The sequence below is a fragment of the Schistocerca piceifrons genome, chromosome 1 (assembly GCF_021461385.2).
Source record: "Schistocerca piceifrons isolate TAMUIC-IGC-003096 chromosome 1, iqSchPice1.1, whole genome shotgun sequence".
In the NCBI taxonomy this organism is placed as follows: Eukaryota; Metazoa; Arthropoda; class Insecta; order Orthoptera; family Acrididae; genus Schistocerca; species Schistocerca piceifrons.
In genome coordinates this window covers 1,187,879,527-1,187,904,216 of record NC_060138.1, presented here as the reverse complement: position 1 = coordinate 1,187,904,216, position 24,690 = coordinate 1,187,879,527, and the positions used below count along the sequence as shown (strand labels likewise).

The 24,690-nt window shown below is 42.8% G+C and overlaps 1 protein-coding gene across 1 annotated transcript in view; it reads left to right on the top strand.

Annotated features, from left to right (window-relative positions):
• The first annotated feature begins 3,547 nt into the window (after nucleotides 1–3,547).
• The window catches only part of LOC124802398, a 183,154-nt gene continuing 162,011 nt past the window's right edge, over nucleotides 3,548–24,690 (top strand). The window contains exon 1 of the mRNA XM_047263152.1: nucleotides 3,548–3,965. Within this exon, the coding sequence (XP_047119108.1) occupies nucleotides 3,911–3,965 (55 nt within the window). The 5' untranslated portion in view covers nucleotides 3,548–3,910. The remainder of the gene's footprint in view (nucleotides 3,966–24,690) is intronic.

Below are 24,690 nucleotides of genomic sequence, written 5' to 3'. Positions count from 1 at the left end.
ACTCATACACACACACACACACACACACACATATATATATATATATATATATATATATATATATATATATATATATGCCCGAGGGATGATTCGAACATGTGAGGGGGGGGGGGGGGGGGGGAAGCCGCACGAACCGTGGTAAAGCGCCGTAGACCGTGGGGCTACTTGTTTTTACGCACAATTGTACCTTGTAATTAGTGGCACACAGAATATTAGCTTTTTCGAGTACTTTGCTTTACTGTCTACTTTGTTCGGTAGCTTATGCTGACTTCTAGTGCTTTCACTTATGTAGTCTTAATCTATAGGCAGATATGACAATGAAAGAAATACCTACACTGTATGAAACTGCTCATCATATAGTGAGCATCCTAAACAGCTATTGCGGATTTAGACTTTCACTCAGTTTTAATGCAGACTACTTCACCATCTCTGATTTTAAATTAGTTGATTGTCCCTCACAGTGAACAAGTTTTTTTAGCTGCGGTTGCCCGACTTATAAAATTACTTGTAGAGGGGTGTGTTATATGGAAGTCTGACTCGGTCCGAGGAACGTGCACATATAGCCTAAGTGGTAACGCGATTGCTCCTATTGAGCGGGAAATAAGGTTTCGAGTCGCGGTCTGGCAGAAATTTTCATATGTCTGTTTAGGTAGTACAACCTATTACAGTTAACTTGAATATCAGGAATAAATTTCAACATGACGGAGAAGGCCATAAATGGAACAAAAGAAAGAGAAATAATAAAGAAGATGAAAGAACACTCAGAATCGAGGGCACTCTGGGGCCGAAATATTTATACATGTTATCATTCAGAAGAAAACGACTTGCTAATCCTTCGTTTCAGTGTCGATAATTAACGTCTAATCATATTTAGGTTTCACTATCTCATTCAGTATCAGTGCTACAGAAACATAATTTTGAATAAGTAATAACACAGTGGTTGGCTCTACAGTGAACCGGGTTATTCAACAATTTGTCAAACACTTTAAATTGGAGCATATAAATGTTTTCTTAAATGATTAGGAGAAACAATTTGCTACTAAAAATATTTGTTAAGTACACAAAATGAGAAACTGATTTTATTACCGCTTTATTCCTTTAAGCAGCTAATGTTGGAAACAGTAAAATTTGATTCACCTTTTATTTTGAATGGTCAAGAAGTGCCGTTTAACTAAAGTGTCGCACGCAGTGCCACCGCGGTATGAGTCGACATGTCACAGACTGCGTTGCCCCTCTAGTCCGAGGTTCGAGTCCTCCCTAGGCCATGGGTTTGTGTGTTGTTCATGGCATAAGTTAGTTTAAGTAGTGTGTAAGTCTAGGAATTCCCATAGGAATTCACACACATTTGAACATTTTTGAACCTAACGTGAAATTACACATTAATTCAGTACATAAGATAAAAATCAATTATCACTTCATTATGGAACTCTGCAGTATTTAGATTCTAGTCATACAGCGGGCACAGTATACAACTTGAAGGTTTCATTTCAGTACCTGATAAATTTTTTGTGTTCTTGCGTTTCAAAGTAGAAGGGAAAAATGTAGGCCATGACGTCTAGCAATATTAATTACATTGAGCCAAGTTGTCAAACGTGTGATTTTTGCCACATATTTCGTGTTTGCAACTGTACCTTGGAAACCGTGGATGCACCGACTTGTGATGTTTTAGGTTTTACGGTTTGAGTTGACAATGCGCGTCTGAAGCTTGTTTTTAAGTGGTGACGAGGCCTAATGGCATAGAAAAAATTTTAAAATATTTATTATCAAAAGCAGTCTTCATCACAATTTATTTATTACGGTGACCGGTTTCGACCACTACTGTGGTCATCTTCAGACCTACAAGTCGTATACAAAGCTTTAATTAGAGGGCTACATACATTAAAGAAGAAAGCTATAAAGCTATAAAACGATGAATTACCAATGAGTAAGAACCTCCTTCTGCTGGAGAATCACTACTGGAGAAAACAGTGCACGTCTTACTTTATGTAATGGAGGCTCCGCCCAATTCTGACGGTATGATGTCATTACTAACCAATGACTTATAAGTCGAATAAAATGTAAAATTTCTTATGTAAAAGGACATTGTCAAGAAATAGAAATCAACACACACTAAACTTAGCTTATTTAAAAGCTATTGTCAATTAAGAAGCCTTAAAAATATTTAAACATGTAGGATAAATGAACTTCGTTCTGACAGTACATGGGTTGCCCTCTCAAGGCCTGTTAGTGGACCATTTGGAACCACTGGTTGCCAAGGTGAAGTTGGACGCCGTTCCAAAGATGAGGCAGCAGGCTTCTTTGCACTGAAGCTCTTGTAAAGTCGATAGGTAAACTAGTGGTTGTCATGGTGAGGATAAACGCCAGTGCAAATATGTGGCAGCAGGGTTCTTTCTAACGAAGTTGTCGCAAAAGTGGAATGGCAAAGACTGTCACATGAGACGATGTACTATTGAGCAGCAACAAACCGGTCACCGTAATAAATCAATTGTGAGCAAGACTGTTTTTGATAGTAAATATGTGCAACACATTGATCACTGTCACTCCCATAATGTATTCAAAAGTAAAAAATTTTAACACATTTAAAGAGCGATATGATGCTCCGATACATGTTGTGGCAGTTATCACACGGTTGACAACTGGACTGAATTTCCCCAATATTGCTTGAATAACAGTTTTGTGATGACTTCACATCAATTATCATGACATCTAGGATGCCATAGGCCTCCTAAACAGCACGAAAGTACTATTTGTAACGCGACAGAAACGGCTTGTAACTCGTTGTTGTCTCCAGTGGTGATTAGACGCAAGGTAGTGAGCATTAAATTAGCGAACTTCCGGTTGTTGAGCCAGGGGGTGGGGGTGGGGGAGGGGGAGTCGAACGGTAAGTCAGTGTTCCCTCATGCGGAAGATGGTCCTCAGCTGTTAATAGCTGAACGTGCAAACATCTAGGATCCAATAAGGTCTCCTAAACAGCATAGAAGTACAATCTGTAATGCGGCCGAAACGGCTTGTGAGCCGTTGTCTCCAGTAGTCATTAGACGAAACGTTGTGAGCATTAAATTAGCGAACTTCTGGTTGTTGAGCCAGGGGGAGGGGGGGTGGGGGGGAGGTTGGACGAACAGTAAGTGAGTGTTCCTCCATGCGGAATATGGGCCTCAGCTGTTAATAGCTGAACGTGCAAAGATCTAGGAACCCATAAGGTTTCCTACGCAGCATAGAAGTACTATTTGTAATGCGGCAGAAACGGCTTATAACTCGTTGTCGTCTCCAGTGGTCATTAGACGAAACGTAGTGAGCATTAAATTAGCAAACCCCCGGTTGTTGAGCCAGGAGGGGGGGGGGGGGGGGCAGTCGAACAGTAAGTGAGTGTTCCCTCATGCGGAAGACGGTCCTCAGCTGTTAATAGCCGAACGCGCGAGCCGCCGACCAACACTTGGTTTTTGGCCCGGGCTGCCGCGCCGGAGCCGAGTGCGCATGCGCCGACCTGCGGCCGGGTGCGAGCGCGGCGCGCGCGACACGACGCTCCGTCGCCAGTCAGTGTGGCACCGCTCTGCGAGACGGACGCTGCCCGACGCCCACGCACCACACGCACGACGCCGACGCTCCGACGCAGGCGGTCTTCGACCTGAGGAGCGCACCCACACTATCCCTCCAGGACGCTGCGAATCTGCAGTAACCTCAAAACAGTTGCGCCACAATAGAACCGAGTGACACTTGACACGACACCGACCTCGGCGGACACGCAGTGTCAAGCTGCTCGTCTTGACCTCGGGCAGCGCCGAGCGATAAAGAAGTCTGAGACAGCCTCAATAGTGGGGGGACTGCAGATGGTGTGAGCCGGGGGACCACCGTAAAGTGGAGGCCCTTCTTCCAGGACACCGTGTACCCGAGTGATGACGAGACTGCCAATATGACCACGGGCCCGCTTCCTCTTCTGACCGCCGGTCTCCTGGTTGCCGTGTACGGTAAGTGACAGTCCTCTGCCCTATTCCCACTCTGAGTCATTGTCGTGGTTCATTGTTAGCGTTTGATAGGTTTGTTCGTCTACCTTTCCCTCTTGAAAGGTTCTAAAAGATCTAATGAACGCAATTAGCATCAGCAATTGCTGATGCTGGTCGCTCTTTAATCATACACTAAGTAGAGTTCTGCCTTACAGTTTAATGCCAGAACGAATCATCTTATGTATCAAAATTAAATGAAGATTTATCGAATAATGAGAGTCATTTGTAGCCTCTAATCACTGTTGTACTGACGACGCGTAGAGACTGTTACAGGTACTTTGTATTGACGATATTCTATTTGTACTACGAACTAGACCTTGATAAATCTAGAATATATAGATCTAGTATGTATCTCTTAGATGGTAATCTATCATGACAAGACGCCACTTGCGCCGGGTGGGGATATGAACCTAAATCTCCTGCTTATGGTTACTAGCTGACAACCAAAATTTGCAATGCGAGCACGTTTCCATTACCGACTGAAACTTTTAATGGCACAGAGCTTTGGTTCCTGTTACTTTCAAGCACATGAACTAATCGTTCTCCAATAAAGTATTTCAGAAAATCTGCAACAACGGAACAAATTTAATGGAAATTTTCTGACTTTCAAATGTGTCAAATAGCACAGTAACTCAGAAAATGAGCAGAATTCACTGATATATTGTTTTTCAGTGTTAAACCGATATCTCCGACATTAGATTTGAAGTCGCATTGGGAAATATTCACATAAAACTGACTCAGAGCTACTTTTCGCCATATCGAGTCATATTACACATCATGAAACAGTCCACTGTGAAAGCACTGTTATCGTATTAATCAACAAGTTTACTGTCACCAGCAACAGTTTACGGACATCGACAATGCGGTTCGAAGGTGTAGATCTGCGTCGATGGATTTATATATGTCACGACTGTGGGGTAACCTTTGGCACTGTCTCCAATCGTCACAGGCTTCTTTGGGCTCTGAGCACTATGGGACTTGACTTCTTAGGTCATCAGTCCCCTAGAACATAGAACTACTTAAACCTAACTAACCTAAGGACATCACACACATCCATGCCCAAGGCAGGATTCGAACCTGCGACCGTAGCACTCGCGCGGTTCCGGACTGAGCGCCTATAACCGCGAGACCACCGCTGCAGGCACAGGCTTCTTTCTCTGCAGTAATACGTCATATATCAACTGTCACACTTTGAAAATAAAAGAAGTGTGGCACTTTATATGTTTTACGACGAAGAAAGGATCCTGTGACGACTGGAGACAGTGCCGCAGGTTACACCAGAGTCGTAACACAGCACACATATGTGCTAGTAACACATATGAATCAACCCGATGAGGGAGATTTATGCCTTTGAAACGCGCTGTGGGTGTAAATAAACAGCAGCTAATAACCGTAAACTCGTTGTTTCATACCATATCAGTAACAGTCACGATAAAACCTGACCTAAAATATGAGCATTTAAAGATAAACGCTGTTGTTGATTAAACATTGATTACTTGTCCTTCATTTGTTCTAATTCCGCAACGACTGAAACGTTGAACCAGTTGAGGTGCTGGACTCACGTTCGGGGACAGTGGGGTTCAAATCCCGTGAAGCAATTCCGATTTATATGACCTGTGATTACCAGTAATTACTAGAGGCGAAGTCCTACAAAATAATCTCTTATTTTTCTTTTTGCACAATACGGCAGAGCAGCATCAGCTATTAGTATTTGTGTAGACGTTTTACTCATATCCACAGTCAGGTTTAATTTACACAGATATTTTCGATTTCAGCTCTATGGTCTTCATCAGATAGTCATCATCCCTGTCTCTAAACAACGATAATCCGAACAAGAGACGTCGCCAGAATAAGATCAACATCTGCAGTATAAGCGTGTGACGACAGAGGGTGTCTGTGAAAATGACCATAGGGCAGCAACTGATAATAGCTGGAAACGGTTACTATTCAGAAGTTTCTATGCTCCAGTAAGCCTGGAGTCTATTTGCACACCCACCGTTGTTGAATGAACTCCTAATCCACCCCTAATGACTTCGTCACGACGGTATATTAAATTCCAGCCCTTCATCCTTCGGTTTTGCAGCTCTCAATACGCTAATTAAAACGTACGTTATTGTGCCCTACCAGAACGACAGTTCCTTATCGACTTAATTTTCTTTCATTCACATTGCCTATCTGACAAAATTCGCCCGTTCTGGCAATGCTGTTAGCCTATTAACATTAGCTCTTCATTTACTGCGACGTTGCATCCGAACAGTGTCGTGCAGTGACTAGCGTTATTTTTTCGTACCGTTGACGGGCAGGGTTCGAACCTCGGTCGAGTCATAATGACTAATTTTCCCCAGTTTTAAGAAAATGGCCAATCTGGTGTACTAAATCATTACAGTTAATCAGAACTAGAGCTCTATGAGTAGAGTCGGCGATTTTCTGTGTCCAATCTTCGTTTCTCTATTATTTTTTTTTTACCATTCGACAAAGAACATCAACATTTCCGCTTACACCGTAAGCGTCTAACCTATTAATGATTCTCTGTGAAGAAGCTACTCATAGAAATGTTGTAGCAACAGTCGCAACAAAGTATTTTTAAGATTCACCTCTCCGAGAGCGATATACCTTTCACTGCAGTCATAACGTGTATATAATATTTCCAGCGGCTAATTTCGTAGAGATAGCTCTCTCTCTCTCTCTCTCTCTCTCTCTCTCTCTCTCTCTCTCTCTCCTTCTCTCTCTCTCTCTCTCTCTCTCTCTCTCTCTCTCTGTGTGTGTGTGTGTGCATCCCATTTCGATTTCGTACGTTAATAATCATAAAGGATCTTGTGAGATGGATGGGCTAGCATTTTCTTTAAATGTGAAGGGAAGGAACTGCTTTTCATTAAAAGTTCAGTTTACACGCAAGCAGAATTTCTATCTATCTACAGACAGCGGTGTTGCTATGAAAGATACGTAAATCTCGGTGTTCTTCGTGGTGAATTCTGTAAGTAGGAAGTCAATTATAAGTAGAACGGGATAGTTGGTGAAGACTAGCAGTTGATTCTCCTGACGCGGATCGGAATTGTTTAAATTGCATCCATAGTCGTGTTTCTCTCTTTCGTGTACATGGAAACACAGAGATTTTAAGAATTTGATAAGCATTTAATGGAGGAGGAAATATAATATCCTTGATTTTTCGCTGAATTCTCTCCAGTAATGAGCACGCGATAATACTGCATACGTTCGATTGGTTCAAATGGCTCTGAGCACTATGCGACTTAACCTCTGAGGTCATCAGTCGCCTAGAGCTTAGAACTAATTTAACTTAACTTACCTAAGGACAACACACACATCCATGCCCGAGGCAGGATTCGAACCTGCGACCGTAGCGGTCGCTCGGCTCCAGACTGTAGCGCCTAGAACCGCACGGCCACTCCGGCCGGCTACTGCGTTCGTATCTTATTTGTGTGCAGCAGGTTATGTAACTCCAGACCAGTTGTTCTTACATCTACCGTACAGTTTCTTCAAAGGTTCGTCATTTATTAGCATTATTCGTCACTCTGCTTAAAAACTTAAAAATGTAACATTTGCAGAAACGATTTAGTAACGTGCAGGAAGCCAATGGGATTCTTCACGTGGTTTACAGAAACAATTTTAACGCGGATATTACATAACTTCTGGCCAGTATGAAAGATCTAAGATTACATAGTACCTAACATGAAACCAAGTGTGTAGAAATAATGACTGTAATTAGTAAATATTTCCTGGTGCGACTGCAACATCTCACCTTGAACGATGTCACTCAAAGTCACTATAGACAAGTGAGTGGCATTTTACATCTATAGATTGGCTGTCATTCCGATTCATCATTAGCTCTTGGCTTCATCTGCATCACCAGAAATGTCATTTCTGGCTTTGGACCATTCAAATTAATCCCATTGTAGTACTTATGGAAATGGATATTGACACCGCGTGAACTATTGGAGTCTTAAAGTAACCATTTTACCAGAACTGCACTTGAGGAAGGGAAGGATTACCTACTTTGACTATGTAGTCGGACCAGTGAATAGTATATCACTAACTAGCGAAAGGAAGGAAAACGAAGTTTGTGAAGAAGCACGGGGACTGTGCTCTAGGATTTTCGAACTAGCACTCAAACGTGCCTCCATCTAAATTGAGTGCAATGTGGCACCTTCACGGACCTATGGTTACCTCGGTTAACACTTCCAGGCTGAGACGCTGACGCTGATACGCAAACCTAGTTCCTAGCGTTTCGTTCCCAGCTGGGAGAGTCATCTTCACCAGCTAACTGCAGTTTATAACCCACAGCTATAAATAGTGAAACTACGGCTTTACTGTTCCATCAGACGTTATCTGGTAATCTGTAACTTCGTAAGCCTTCAATAACAATAGAGGCCTCAGTTCATATTTCCTATGAAGTCGTCTATGAGACGTGAACTCGAATTCCCAGACGAGAATTTCTGTGTAAACCTTATGATAATAAGTGTAGACGCGATGTCCTGTGGGTAGACAGTTCAGTATCGTAACTTTACTGCTGGCTTTAAATTGCGCACGTCGTCAGATGCAGCGTTTGTGTTAGAAACTCTTCGCTAAAGGGTTACAAGAAGCAAGTAGAGTTCCATTAGCAAGAATCATCCCAGCAGTCACCTGAAATGACATACCGAAAGCAAACTGGCCAGATCAGAGTTTAAACTTAATTTTCATCTGCAAATGAGTACAGCGTCGCGATAGTTATGTATCATTGTAATTAACTGAAGTTGTTTCACCTATATCAAAAATTCCAGTATACAGTTGCAGCAAATTTTCTCTTACATTTTCATCGTGTACTATTAGGGAATGAGCGTAAAAACTGCTGATTTCTTTTCTTTTTGGAATTTCTGGGATATTTATCTGCTGAGACAAAGAAAAATGCGAATGAAAATAATGTGAACGGGTACTGTAAAGCTAGTTTTAAAATTATCTATTCAGTCCAGGTGCCATTTCAGAGTATATAAATGTTGCCAAAAGAAATGTAATCTTATGCCAGTATGTTTTCGGACTGAAATACTAATGACTGGTGAAGTCATTTTCACTACTTAACCACATATTTCCACGCCCTGGCTCGGGTCAAAAAATTTCGATATTCTTTATATCACAATTCTTGGTTGGCATAGAATTGCAGACCAACTTCGTTAACGTCCGTTTGTTTGAGGATTCAAGAGAATATTTTAAGCTTCGAACGTCCTAATGTTCCTGGGGGGAAAAAAGGCTTCCCTCCTCCCCCCCCCCCTCCCCTCACCACTACCCCAAATAACAAAGAAGACCTATTTATGTCCATCATAAGGTCATCGGAAAAAATTATAGTCACCCCTGTGCACAAAGACAGATGAATCAAACCACGAGCTTAATCGTTCACGCATTGCCTCTACGATAGCATAAGGAAATAGCTATCAGTCAGACATTGTTTTTTCAAGCGGACGTTGTACGTAAAGAGGGTTAATTGTAGTTGTATGGACGTCACAGATTGTCAAAAAGTGACGATCGTGTTTGGCCGTGCCAATGGATTTATAGTGTGTGAAGTTGCTGGAGTTGTATAACTTTCACGGCGGACTGCTCAACGTTTGTACAAGCGGCGGCATAACACACGTGACCACGAAACACGATGTTAGACTTGTGGTGGGAGAAAGGTCGTGACTGACGCGTACTGGAAGTTTCATATCAGCACACACTCCGCTGCAGAGTGAAAATTTCATACTGGAGACGCATTTCACAGCTTCTGAACCCAAATCCCTACCAAACCCTACAGTAATTTCTGCAGGCAGTGAATGAACATCTATCCCCTCGTGTTAGCTAGAGAACATTGCGACGGGAACTGCACGGAATGAAGATTGGCAGTTGGTCACCTTGCACGGGCACATAAAGCTCCGCGTCTTCAGTGGGCCACAAATAGCAGAACGTGGACAGCAACTGATTGGCAGACGTGATGTGGGCTGACGAATCACGTTTCTGTCTATATTGAAATGACGCACGCTGTAGAGTGCACCAAAGGCCACAAGGAGCATATCATTAGGAATGTGTGCAAGGTCAGGTTCAAGCCGGCTGTGGGCTTGTGATCGTTTTTCTTATCATGAACTGGGCTCACCTCACTGAGGTAAACAGTAACTTGAGTCAGCGTACTTATTTCAACATTCTGGAGGATCAGGTGTTGCCTGCAAATGTTTGCGTGGTGATACCATATTTTTTAAGACAATGATAGAATTCGTCAGGCTGGAAGAATATGCCACTGGTCTTCTGAACAGTCCCTCGCCCTATTACATCTCGATTAGTCTGCAAAATCGCGTGACTTGAAACCCACAGAAAGTTTGTTGGACATGTTGGAACAGCGTGTAAAATGCAGACACCTGTATCCCTACAATTTGGTGAAACTGCACGATCATATCCTCAGGAAGTGGCTTAGCATGGATCCGCCGTACCAGCACGACATTGTGGACTCATTTGCTAACGGAACCCTGGCGGCTATCAAGACCAGGGGCGTAATTAGACGGTGTTAAATGGAGCTTGTAATGGTTTACCTAGTGATGGCTAACTTTTTTTTCCAGCGAGCTTTGTTTGTACACACGGACGAAGGTTAAGACTTAGATTTTGTCTTCAGAGATTTCAAAGAGGCATTCGATACCGCACCGTATTGTCGACGAACAACCGACGCACTGTGCGACAGAGTACCTTTCCCGATAACAAAGTGCCGTGGAAGAATGACTAATATAAAGCAGGGCTTTATACTGGACGGAAAATATTCAATAGAAACAAACGTAACGTCAGGTTCGCTCCAATATTCTGAACACACATAAATGCTTTATCAGATGGTGGCGGGAACTTTATTACACTGATGTCGTCTACTTAAAGCCTCTAATCTGAACAACCGTAAGGAAATGAAGAAAGCTACAAAATTCTGAGTTTTGTGTAACGAACACAAGATGTCCTTTAACAATGTACCAACGGTAGAAAATTCTCGCTGTAGATAGAAAAATGCCTAACAGTGTCCGATTGAGATACTAGAGGTAAAATGTCGTGAGTTTTGGTAACACATGAAGCTGACAGCAGAGGTGCCATCTGTAAAGGAAACCGTATACAAAACGCTACTGCGGACCGTTCTAGCGTACTCGGATGGTATTAGTGACACCAGACATTGTACGTTTTCAGAAGCGCACTGTTAGTATGCTAACAAGTCGATAAAGCCAATACAAAGCTATAACTGACATGCTAGGGAATCTGAAAAGGGAGGAAAGACGACACTGTTGTTTTGAAACTCAGAGAAATGATATTAGCAGGAATATACGACTATTTTTCTGGCAGCCTCGTATACGTTGCGTAAGTATAATGATAATAAGGCAAAGATTAGGAAACTTGCAGAGAGATTTATAGGTTTTCGACTGCCAAGTAGCCGGACGCGGTGGCCGAGCGGTTCTAGGCGCTTCAGTCCGGAACCACGCGACTGCTACGGTCGCAGCTTCGAATCCTGCCTCGGGCACGGATGTGTGTGATGTCCTTAGGTTAGTTAGGTTTAAGTAGTTCTAAGTTCTAGGGACTGATGACCTCAGATGTTGAGTCCCATAGTGCTCAGAGCCATTTGAACAATGCGACAGCCAAGTATGCAGATAAAATATGACTGAAAAATAATAGCATCTGCGCAAAACACGCTCCGGAATACAATGTACAACTGCGTACGAAACGTATATGAACACGTAATGATTCATCGGAATAGGACGCAGCGAAATTAGTCTTACGTGACTGTAAACTAAGAACCTTATCTCCAGCGACCTATAGGTTGACGAGACACTGTACTCCTAGCTTCCTTGCTTGTGAATGAGTTTCAAGTCAGAACTTCGCACCTGTCTCAGCATAAACCATTCACCGGCTTCTTCACAGAAGATCTGAAATTACTTTGCGAGCTTGAAAGCCAAACAAATGCATAGACGTCAATGCGAGGAAGAAATTTTTAGTAACCGTATAGTTGTATTGATCACTGCATTGAATGGTAGACATAGTGAATTGAAGGAACGCTGGGAAAGTAGAGAATGCAAGCTCTTCATCTCAGAGTAGGACTTGAGATCTACGTCCTCACTTATTTGCTAATGTATTCCAATCTCTGTCTTCCTCTACATTTACTGCCCTCTACAGCTCCCTCTAATGCCACGAAAGATATTCCCCGATGTCTAGACAGATGTCATACTATCCTTCTTCTTGTCGTTGTTTTCTACGTATTCCTTTCCTCTCCGATTCTACGTAGAGCCTCCTCATTCCTTATCAGTCCAATTAATTTTCAGCATTCTGCCGTAGCACCACATCTCAAATGCTTCGATTCCCTTCTGTGTCTCATTGCCCACAGTCCTTGTTTCACAATCACACAATGCTGTGCTCCAAGCGTACATTCTCAGAAATTTCCACCTCTCATTACGGCCTATGTTTGATACCAGTAGACTTTCTTTGGCCCTTTTTGTCACTGCTAGTCCGCTTTTGATGTCCTTACTCCATCCGTCAGTGACTATTTTACTGCGTAGGGAGCAGAATTCCTTAAGTTCATCTACTTCCTGACCATCTAACCTGATGTTAAGTTTCTCGCACTTCTCACATTTCAGCCGGCCGGTTCTAGGCGCTTCAGTCCGGTGCCACGCTGCTGCTACGGTCGCAGATTCGAATCCTGCCTCGGGCATGGATGTGTGTGATGCCCTTAGATTAGTTAGGTTTAAGTATTTCTAAGTTCAGGGGAATGATGACCTCAGCGGTTAAGTCCCATAGTGCTTAGAGCCATTTGAACCATTTTTTTCTTCTCATTTCAGCTACTTTTCATTACTTGCCTCTTTCTTCGATTTAATCTCAGTCCATATTCTGTACTCATTAGACTGTTCATTTTATTCAGCAGATCCTGTAAGTCTTCTCCGTTTTCACTGAGGTTAGCAATGTCATCAGCAAATCATATCGTTGATATCCTTTCACCTTGCATTTTAATTCTACACCTGAACCTTTCTTTTATTTCCAAATTGCTTCTTCGATTTATAGATTCAACGGCAGGGCAGAAAAACTACATCACTGTCTTATACTCTTTTTAATCTGAGCACTTCGATCCTGTCCGATTCTTATTATTGTCTCTTGGCTCTTGTAAACGTTGTATATTAACCGTATCTCCGTATAGCCTACGCCTATTTTCTTCATAATTCCGAACATCTTGCACCATTTTACATTGTCGAACGCTATGAACGTGTCTTGATTTTCCTATAGTCCTGCTTCCATTATCAACCGCAACGTCACAACTACCTAAAGCCAAACTGATCGTCATCTAACACACCCTCAATTTTCTTGCCCTTTCTTCTGCATAATACTCTTGGCCTCGCTATCTTGGATGCATGAGCTTTTAAACTGATTGTGCGATAAATCTCGTACTTGTCGGCTCTTGCAGTCTTCGGAATTGAATGGATGATACTTTTCCAAAAGTCGGAGGGTATATCGCCAGACTCATACAATCTACACGCCGACGTGAGCAGTCGTTTTGTTGCCACTTCCCCCAATGATTTTAGAAATGCTAATGGAATGTAAAAGGTGGCTACACTGAATCACAGTGGCTACACTGAATCACAGCGCCAGAGATTGCGCCAAAGAGTTTTATTCCGCCGCCTACACTGACAGTGCTTCTTCAGAAGTTGTGGTGGTTAGTGCTTTGCTGGGAGGATGTTGATAGCTGTACTATTTGAGGCCTTGTCGTGTGCAGTTGTTTTGATGGGCTAGACAGCAGATGTTGTTCGAATGGAGATGTTGTAATGATCAGAGTGTATTTTTCGTCAGTATATATGAAGGTAAAAAAAATGTTTTTTACCTTCATATATTGACGAAAAATACACTCTGATCGTTACAACATCTCCATTCGAACAACATCTGCTGTCTAGCCCATCAAAACAACTGCACACGACATGACCTCAAATAGTACAGCTATCAACATCCTCTCAGCAAAGCACTAACCACCACAACTTCTGAACAAGCACTGCCAGTGTAGGCGGCGGAAAAAACTCTTTGGCGCAATCTCTGGCGCTGTGATTCAGTGTAGCCACCTTTCAAATGTTATCTACCCCTTCCACATTATTTGATATTTCGTCTTCAAAGCTGTTTTGAATCCTGATTCTTATTGTGGATTCCTGTCTATTATATATCGACTCCTGTTGCGAGCTAACATCCCATACATGTTCGGGCTCACGTGCGGTTCCTGTTCGTCGGATTGTCTTGGCTCAAACTCGTCCATCGGTTGAGCCGCACGTGTCGCATTACACACACTAAAGTAGACACTAGTATGGGAAATACCAATTTAACATATTATAACAGTAATAATAATATCTGGAACTAAAATAACGAACCATAAATGATGTAGGCCACACAGTTGCGAACTTCTTAGAATAATGTTTATTCAGAAAGCAAACTAATAGCGAAAGAGGTCGTATTTAGAGTTACTGTAACACTCGAGCGCATATCCATTTGACACAGTTCCGTCATTCACAATCTCACAGAGAATTACAAGTTCGATACTCCACCTCGTTAACTATGCGAAAAGTTAGAGTTCACATTAGGAGCACGGCTGCCCACGCTCAGAGACTAAGTCCCGCGATACCACACAACGTGACATTTTCTAAGTCGTTTCACTTCCTAGCTGGCTAAAGACCGAATGTCCGTTTTCGTGTCTCAATCCGAACTGTACCCTTTGGCGTTTCTAGCCGCACTGTACTCTTCGATGTCTAGACCGGAACTGCCCTCTGCCTGTCTCTGACCGCGTTTCCCGAGCGCCGAACATCTTCGCTCAACTGGCTAACGTAGTTCCCTTTCCTGAAACCTTCCATCCGATTGTCTACAGCTTATTCTATATTACTTTACATTTTAACAATTTAAATAATCAAGGCTTGACCACTTTCACGTTCTAAATAAAGTAACAATAATATCCATTACATAATGAAGGTTACATTCTTTTACATAAAACCAATACAATTTCCTTCTTAACTTTGAATGTCACGGCACCAATGTGCTTTCCGATAAATAAATAAAGAACAGAAGTAACTATTATGCACTAAACGAATATTCTGTTACCTAATGATTCAGTTACGGTGTCATGCTGTCATCGATCAATGTGTTTTGTGTGGAGGAAATGATGATCTGATGCTTAACTGAAGATAGTGATAATTTATTTACTATACCTTTTACACAAATAAAGTTACAGAGTTGATATTTTCAACGTTTGCCATTTTAATGATGCGGTTCTATATGAAATGTCGTTCGCGAAGGTCGACTAAAGGTTCAGATTTTAGAATTCAGATTTTTGTTACAAAACTTTTGAATTTCACATTAACAGTAAATGCTAAACTATTATAGATATGATAGATCTTCAAGTTTTGTTGGGATCACAATGAAAATTTATGAAGGATGGTAGATCAAAATTGCTGTTTCTTGATTCCCTACACTACTACAGAATTAAATAAGTTTTCATAAATGTTTCCCTTAATGGCCGATCTTAGTTCCGCCATATTTAACACTGATGCGTCTCCTTGGCCACAAAAGCCTTCTTCTGGGTTTCCCTATGACGTAGGTCCTCGTCTGTCTCACTCGCACACTACAGAGCTTAGGCCTCAGTAGACAATAGACGCCTGTGAGTTTCCCCATCTCGTGGTGAATTTGCGCGCTCTCTGGCATGCAGTCCTGGACGACAGGGTTCGTTTCACAATTACTGTAGGCTGCTTCTTTCGGCCATATATTTAAATGAGAGAGAAATGCTCTTTAACTCACACTGTCTCTTTATCTGTCTCATGAGACAAATCTTCCCATCTTCAGAGCCGTCTTTTCACTTATCCGCCTCTCCTCTGCATTTAACAGCGAGTTTCCCGTTACACTCTTAACATTAACACCCTTGCTTTTAATTCCACCTATGGACGTTTCTGTACGCCGAGTCAGTTCTTCCGACAATAATTTCTTTGTGATTTCTTTGTATGTTCCAGTATCCAACAGGATACTGAGGACTTTCGTCGTAAGAGCTACCCTGAAGTGAATGAAGGGGCAGAGGAGAGTAAATGTAGTGTGCTGTACCATACTGCCTTTCGCAGCCAGTATGATATCTTTTGGTAACTAAAGAACCATCGTACACTGCCTCACCACTTTGTTAACATAGCTCACTGGTGAGATGTACTATTGGCGTATCCATGGCATTGATTGTGCGATGTATGAGAACCAGAAAATGAAAACACCTCTCTCACATATCCAAAGCGTCATATTACCGAGACATTTCTCTCTACCCTGGAAGACTATGTGGAGGATGCGGTAGTATGACATTGTAGGAAGTGCTAATGTAATTCACAGCTGCTACCTTCTCTTTTATTTTTATTAATATTTAGCTGTGTCACTTGAATGAGGCGAGTTAGAACTTCATGTGCGATCGATACGCGACCTCCAAAAGTGCACGCTATAAATTACGTAAGATTAACAAGCCCCATGGACCTCAAAGCTGGAACTGTCCAACTTCTATGATCTCCACAGTCCCAACCGTTATTCTTTTGCACTAGTACATACAGTGGTCTATGTTTCGTCGTCAAAATCCTCAAACTTGTTACGGAGGTCAGCTTTGCAGGTCATGCAAAATCACTCAGTGAGTTGGTGCATCGGCTGATACACTGGTATCGTACTCAGGAAGCCAGCAGTTCAAATCCCAGTCTGTCCATTCACATTTAGGTTTTCCGTTAGTGTAACGTTTTCGGGCTTCCCGCATTGTCAAAAAGTTACACATCCACGAGCTCTTACCAGAACGCTCCTCGTTCACGTCTGCTACACACGCTTCAACCACGCAATAGCCGCTTTCTGCAATGTGCTCTGCTGCAAACCACCATCTTTATTTGTAGTGTAGCTTCGTTATTAAACTTCGCTATGGAGAGGGATTCAAATGTAATGCTAGTCACCTTGGGGTAGATTACGTATAACAAAACATCAAAAAAAGTTAATATAAACAGATGTGTGAAAAATCTTCGTCTTCGAGTAATTAATGAAAGTTTACAATGGAGGTGACTGGAGCTCATCAACGCACAATCTCAAAATAAATGGTCGGAATGTCCTCATCTTGCTTCTACGCACGCATGCACTCGTCGAATGACGGAAAGGACTGTCATACCCTTTACAATACTCTCTGGTGGCCTCAAACGGATTCACAATCTTCGATGAGGATGAGGAATTTCTGGAATTGGCCGGTCTGCTGCATAGACTAATTGCTTAAGGTGCCGCCAGAGATTATAACCCCAAAGGGTTGAGGTCGGAGGAATGCGCAGGTCATGAAACTGGTCCTCCTCTATCCATCCATATGTCACGGTAGATACCAGCTAGTGCACTTCCAACACTGAGAAGTCGTGAGGCTCCATCACGCATAAAACACACGTTTCTTCTTATTAACAGGCGCATATCTTCCAATTGCTCTCGGTGGATGTTTACAATGAAGTCTCTGTAGACAGGTGGAAGAACATGTGGCTGTACCACAGTCATCTACAATTCCACACATTAATCTTAAACTAATACTTATGTCTAGCCTGTGCTTTAGCTTGAAGATTACGCTCGTCTCATTTGTTTCGGATGTGGATATTTGTTATTAAACCTCCTCTAAAAGTTGCTTGATTTATAAACATAGCAAACAATGGATTGGCAGTTTGTGGAACAAACCGACACCAGAAGTTCTACCGTGGTGGATGATCGGTAGGCTTAAGGTTCTGCACACGTTGATTATGACAGTGATACATGGACTGCTCGTGAAGTATCCCCTGTGCTGAGCTTAGAGATGGACCGCACTCCAATTGACTTGCGCTAATTCCCGATTCTTCTTCGACAGCTCGTAGAATGTGCTCTTCCCGGTCAGGCGTACGAGCAATAGGTGGTTTATCTCGGTCAGGCAACGCCTCCTGATACAGCCGTGCAGCCAAGTGGCCAATACCTTACTCGTGGCCATACATAAAAATCGTGTTTGACTGCTCACAAAATAAATATCCTGACCCATTAGAATGGAGCCTGCGGTACATGTACACAACGAACGCGTCGAAGACAGACAAGTAAATAACTCTCCCTGGTAACATGACATCTAGAATACAACGAGTCGAACATGTGCATTGAAACTGTTTGGTTGTAGGGCCTACCTGGAAAGCCAATGAACAACAGTTTTCATGAATAATTTGAAAACGAACGATTTTCAAACCTATGTTTGTACAGTATAAACCTTTTCATGTATTTGTGTGAGAAACATGGCCCCAGGGTCTGAAAAGTATTTCTGAAACACCCCGTATATCATTAGCCTTCTCTGTAATAGAGGTGACGTTGAGTGCAATGTAACGACTGCCTTCCAACGTATGTCCAGCTACCACTGATTTCTCTGGATGGCGAGGTTACAGAAACCTGTCATGTTGTATCCGGCGTCGTCCTATCGTGTGCATGATCTGGGTAACGTAATGCTCTCCGCACTCACACGGTATTTTGTCAGCAATGGGCGTTCTGCAGCCTACGTTACCTTTCAAGGACCTCATAAGGTTATCCGTAATTTCCGCTGATCAATTCTGGTGAATATTGGCAATGAAGTCGCACAGTTTGATATCCTTGCTAATCGTTCTCCAATCCTAGCTTGTACTCCGTCTCTAATGACTTCTTCATCAACGAAACATTAAACCGAAATCTTTCTTCCGTGTCATACACAATCCGAATTGTAATACAAGTTATGTCCCGTCTGTTGCGACTGTACTAGACCCGGGTTCCCAGGTTCGATTCCCGGCGGGGTCAGGGATTATCTCTGCCTCGTGATGACTGGGTGTTGTGTGCTGTCCTTAGGTTACTTAGCTTTAAGTAGTTCTAAGTTCTAGGGGACTGATGACCATAGATGTTAAGTCCCATAGTGCTCAGAGCCATTTGAACCATTTTTTTTTTTTTTTTTTTTACTGTACTAGAAGTATTATTTTGACCCTACGGATTTCTCTATCTTACAGCATCTTCAATGGTCACTGTAACAGCAATGTTTTTGTTAGAATCTGCTCCCATGTTTTTAATTATTACTATTACAGTGTAACGTGAGTAATTTACTAATATTTATTAGTGGTAATTTAAAACATGATGCCGGCCGCAGTGGCCGTGCTGTTCTGGGCGCTACAGTCGGGAACTCAGCGACCGCTTTGGTCACAGGTTCGAATCCTGCCTCGGGCATGGATGTGTGTGATGTCCTTAGGTTAGTTAGGTTTAATTAGTTCTACGTTATAGGCGACTGATGACGTCAGAAGTTAAGTCGCATAGTGCTCAGAGCCATTTTTAAAACATGATAATTGCTTTTGATCTAGGCACACAGATTTGTACTAGAAAAATACGTATTGTTACTGTGACCACTGAAGAAGCCTTAAAATAAGGCGAAACGTGTTGCAAAAACAAATAAATAAAAAGAGCAAGAAAGAGAAAAGGAAGGGAGAACTGCGAGTGTTAGTCGCGCTCTGATGGTTCCGTAGAAACTAAATTACATATATATATAGTGTAAGTAGATTAATGACGAACACTACCTTCACTTAACGAAGGTTTATTAAGTACTTGCACATACAAGAGCGCGGAGCGAGCTGCCTCCGGCCAGAATACATACGGTATACATACAGCTTCAGAACACTCCAGTACAATGACTCCTTCCATCTGTGGATACTTCTAGAATGTACTCGAATCGAATATGGAAATTAAAGTTTTACACTTCAGGTGAGCTTTGAACTCATGACTCTCCATGCAACAGTCTAGTATCATTACCACTTCACTACGACGACTGTACTACTCAGCTTCTTTTGCGACATTGCTCCCCCCTTAAGAGAACGTGTTCTCGGTGTTGCGTCGTCCTAGTCCGGGAACGAGCCATCGGTCCTGCATACTCCGACTCCCGATGACTGATGTTCACCCTTGCGGTGACCTTTTTAGAACATCTCTTGACACTACGTTCTTCGTCACCTTTCAGCTTGTTGCCTGTCGCTGGAGCTTCTAATTTACGCTGGGATGCAGGAGCCTTATAGAGCTTCATTCAAAGGACGTGGACCGTATCTCTGACCTTTCGTCGTCTTGTGTCGGGGTCGAAATCTTCAACTTCATAAGTAACATCAGACAACTGTCTTATAACCCTATAAGGTCCAAAGTAGCGCCTGGGGAGCTTCTCAGACATACCAACCTTCCGAACAGGAGTGAAGATCCAGACGAGGTTACAAGGTTGGTAGACAACAGGGTGACGGCTCGCGTCAGACCTTCGGCGATCGTTTTCTTGAGCCTGCCGCGTGCGGAGTCGAGCTAGATGATCTTGTCTCGTAGTGGTTGCGCTAATTTCGCCCGCAGATTCGGCATGGGAGGTTTCTATGACGCTCAGATGTTCTGCAATTAACGGCTCAGCGTTTGCTACGCACATGCATCTTGGAAGGATCTGTGGTTCTCGGCTTAACTATCTACAACTCACCGACTCTGTTCTTAAACGAGATGACAGAGGCTGGGATGACCAAGCTATTCTTCAGTCGTATGCATCTCTTACATTCCACTACAAGATCCATGGGTTGATGCAAGGCATGACACATGACAGTTACCTTTCTAACGCTGACTGCAGGAATGATTTCATCCAGTACACATAATCTCCACACACCCAGAGGCACATCTTCCTGTCTACAGTATCTCATCTCGTCTAGCATAATCTTCTAGCGACCACAATCCATAATTGCCTGAGAAGCTTTCAAAACGTCCCATCCGAGAATGACGTCATGACTACAATCTCGTAAGACTACTATGAATTCTAGGGCTGTGTATGGCCACTTATACGCACACGAGTACACATCTTCCTGCAGGATTTACACATTTCCCATTAGCCTCGTTGAGCAGAGATTTTTGCTGTCGATGAATGCGGTTTTCTGCAACTGGAGACGGTACTTCTCCGAAATGACTGAATATCATGCTCCAGAGTCAACAAGAGCTTGGGCTGGTCGTCCATCCGTTGAGAACATATATTTACTTGAATTACAACGCCAACTACCAAGAATCAGAACAAATGTTTAAGATAAAATGTACGTAGTTTTTTATGCAGAATCTGACTGTGCAATAAAAAATGGGGGTTCCTATTTGAAATTTTAAAGTTGCCTCCCTCCCCAACACCAGGGGGCTGAGGTGGCTGGCTAATTTTAGCACCAGCAGATGTCCTCCTTGGATTCTAGACTTTTTTGTGTGAAGCTCATTTTTCGAGTTATTCTAGTCTGTCAACTTTTTTACTCCATGTATACACAGCTACAGGACATTCCAGTACAATGATTCTTGCCATTTGTGGATACTTTTAGAATGTACTCGAACCGAATGAGGGAGTTTGCCTGTATCGAAATAGGTGGGTTTAAGTGGCCATAATATCTGTTGACTATATAGAGTTAGGAGAATAAATTAGAAGTATAGATGAACAGACTCACTGACAACAGAGTGATATTGTAAGGGTTCTATTTTAACGATTGAGGTACGGAACCATAGAAAAATAACATGTATAATCACCATTGTGCCAACCATTCTGAACTAAGATTCCTTACTTTAGTGAAAGTTGCTTGAAACTGGCACGACGTTCCGACTGAGAAGACTGCCGGTAAACTACAGTGAGTGAAACGTTTGTGCGGCGACTCTGATGAAATAACTGGTATTAAGTGATTAAAATTCATTACATTCCGAACTTGTGTCCATTGTCAACTTTGGCATAATGTGTGACCAGCGCGGGTACGAATATACTTTTACACGCGTTGTGATTTGGAAAGAAACAGCCTCTGATTGCCGGCTTGAGAAATTTCTCGCCACGCTTAAACACATGGTTCAGTTCATGAAGCGTGCTGGTTGTGGACTGTTATGAAAGTAGGCTTCTTCCCATTGCGTCTTAGGGGTAACAGAAAAGAGTAATACGATTTCCTCAAGATGTTTCTGGTCTGAACTGAAGTGAGCGTGATGTCTTGCATTATCCTAGCTGATGGTGCCTTTTGGCGACACGATCACGAATGTTTTGGCATAAGGATTTCCCACCGGCGAATATGGAAAATCTCACTCTCCTGTGATCTTTCACGAGGTCAACTAAGGACACAATGGAATCGGTCTGGTACCCACGAAGTGAGATTCACCGCTGAACTCCACAGAATGCCACTGAATAACCCACATCACACTGGCTTTACGACCACAGAAGTCTGCGTTGCTTGCGGTTTGGTATCACCAGTAAACGACGTATCGGAACTGGTGGTTTTGAACTCAGCTGCCCCTATTCTGTTCCCGACGTATCGTGGCAACACTCTTCCTGTAACGCGCTCGCGTTTCAGCTTCTGACAGACTTCAGTTCATTAGACCCAGTCTAACAACCCTAAGGCGCTTTCGTAGCGCATTCCTTGTCGAAGGTGCTCTCCATGCCGTTTTCGTCAGTCGGTCTCGTCAGTACTCATTCTACAGAAAACATTGCAACTGCCTTCACGGTTTATCGGCATGACATTCCCATGTCCCTCATTATAATATTACTTTATCATGAAGGTTGATGACGCAACCAGCCACAAAAACTTTTTAAAGGTTATATCTAAGTACCATAACTGGTTTCGGGCTGTCATGACCGTCTTCAAATGGCTAATATCTTTCTTTACATAGATATTTTGGTCAACAACATGTCGTCTGCTCCACACTCCACAGGAATATCTGAGTAAACAAGTGATAAAGCGGCACTAAAATCTCCAATATTCTTGTGCAATATGCAGTGTGGAGCAGAAGACAAAAGACCAAAGATCTAAATAACGAAAAATATTAGCCATTTGAAGACGGGCATCAGCGATCACAGACCCTGCAGACTACGCGCTGCTTCCACAAACTGCCTCCATTCCTTTCTGTTTTGTGCCCCGTTCGTCCAGGTGTTTTCGATTCCCAGGGCTGCTAGGTCTATCCAGCACTGCCTTGGTCGTCGAACTGGGTGTTTGGTTTCCCCGCTAGTGCCGTCTTCGCCTGTCTTCCATCTGGAATACGGGCTACATGGCCCACCCATTGTATTGTTTTGCTCTTTGTCTTCTGTAGGGTAGTTGGATGTCGCATCAGAAGGTAGATTTCCTCGTTTTCCCTCCTCCTCCAATCACCGTTATCTAAAACTGGTCCCCATATCTTCCTCAATACCCTTCTTTCCAATATTAGTAGTTTTTCCTTTTCTCTCTTAGTCATGCTCCATGTTTCTGAAGGCACTAAAATAAAACATTTAGAAATTATTTGTGACTTATTGCGTCATTAAGCAACTGACATTAGCGGCTGCAGGATTCACAAGATCCAACCTGGATAAAATAACATTTTAGCATATATTGTTGTCGCCAGTTGAAAATCATTTTATTTGCCAAGGTCAATATGCTAAGACAGCTAAAGGACATGACAGTGATACAACTACCATTGCACAATTACATAACAATGGTGTAACTATAGCTGCTAGGTTTTATAGATATTAGGACGGCTATACATACTGCCCAAACTAGTAATCCAGTAATTGTGTTTACATAGCGATCTTGGTAAATACGCGACATGACTATGATATAAAATTGCAGATCGCCTCCTGCACTGAATTATCATGTCCGCTAACCATAATATTTTATCCGTCTAAGAGTCCTGATGTAGCGATATGCTCCACGTCCATGTCTCGTGGTTAACGCCGGCCGGAGTGGCCGAGCGGTTGTAGACGCTAAAGTCTGGAACCGCGCTACCGCTACGGTCGCAGGTTCGAATCCTGCCTCGGGCATGGATGTGTGTGATGCCCTTAGGTTAGTTAGGTTTAAGTAGTTCTACGTTTAGGGGACTGATGACCTTAGAAGTTAAGTGCCATAGTGCTCAGAGCCATTTGAACCATTTTTTCGTGGTTAACGTTAGACATATATTATAGCTACCAAGTAGTCACACCATCTAGATATACAAGACTACTATGGCAGAGGGATAATCGAAGCACCTTCAGTCCATATTTCTACTTTTCCGCTCCCGAACTGCTTGAGGGGAAAATGAACACTTAAATCCTTCTGTTCTAGCTCTGATTTTTCTTACTTTATAACGATTATCATTTGTCACTATGTAGGTCGGCGTCATCAAAACAACTTCACATTCAGAGGAGAACGTTGGAAATTGAAATTTCCTCGTCACAAAGAAAAACGCCTCTGTTTTAATGCGACCCCAACTCCCATATCATATCGGCGAAACTCTCACCGGTGCTTTGCGACAATATATTACAAACTCCCCTTCTTTGAATTTTTTCATGTCGTCCGTTATTCCTATCTGGTAAAGTTCCCTCAACACACAGCAACACTCCAGAACAGGACGGAGAAGCGTATTGTATGCAGTCTTTAATAGTTTAGAGGCCCAAGGTGAATGGCCTCTTCAGTGGGAGAATCCAGTAGCGGCAGTGGTTACTCGTCAAGATGTTGGCCGTTGGTAAGACATGAAAACAGCATCAGTAGTGAAACATTTTATTCAGACTCAAGTTACAAGCGTTGCTGTGCACCTGCGGACACCCCCCCCCCCCTCCCCCCCATCGAGGCACCCCTCCCACCTGTGTGAGTGGTGAGGACAGCATACGGAGAACCGCTGCGTTCAGCAGGAGGCTAGAGGTCAGTTGTGAGGTGAACGAGCGGTGGAATGCTGACGCCGGCGCAGCTGCACGTGCACC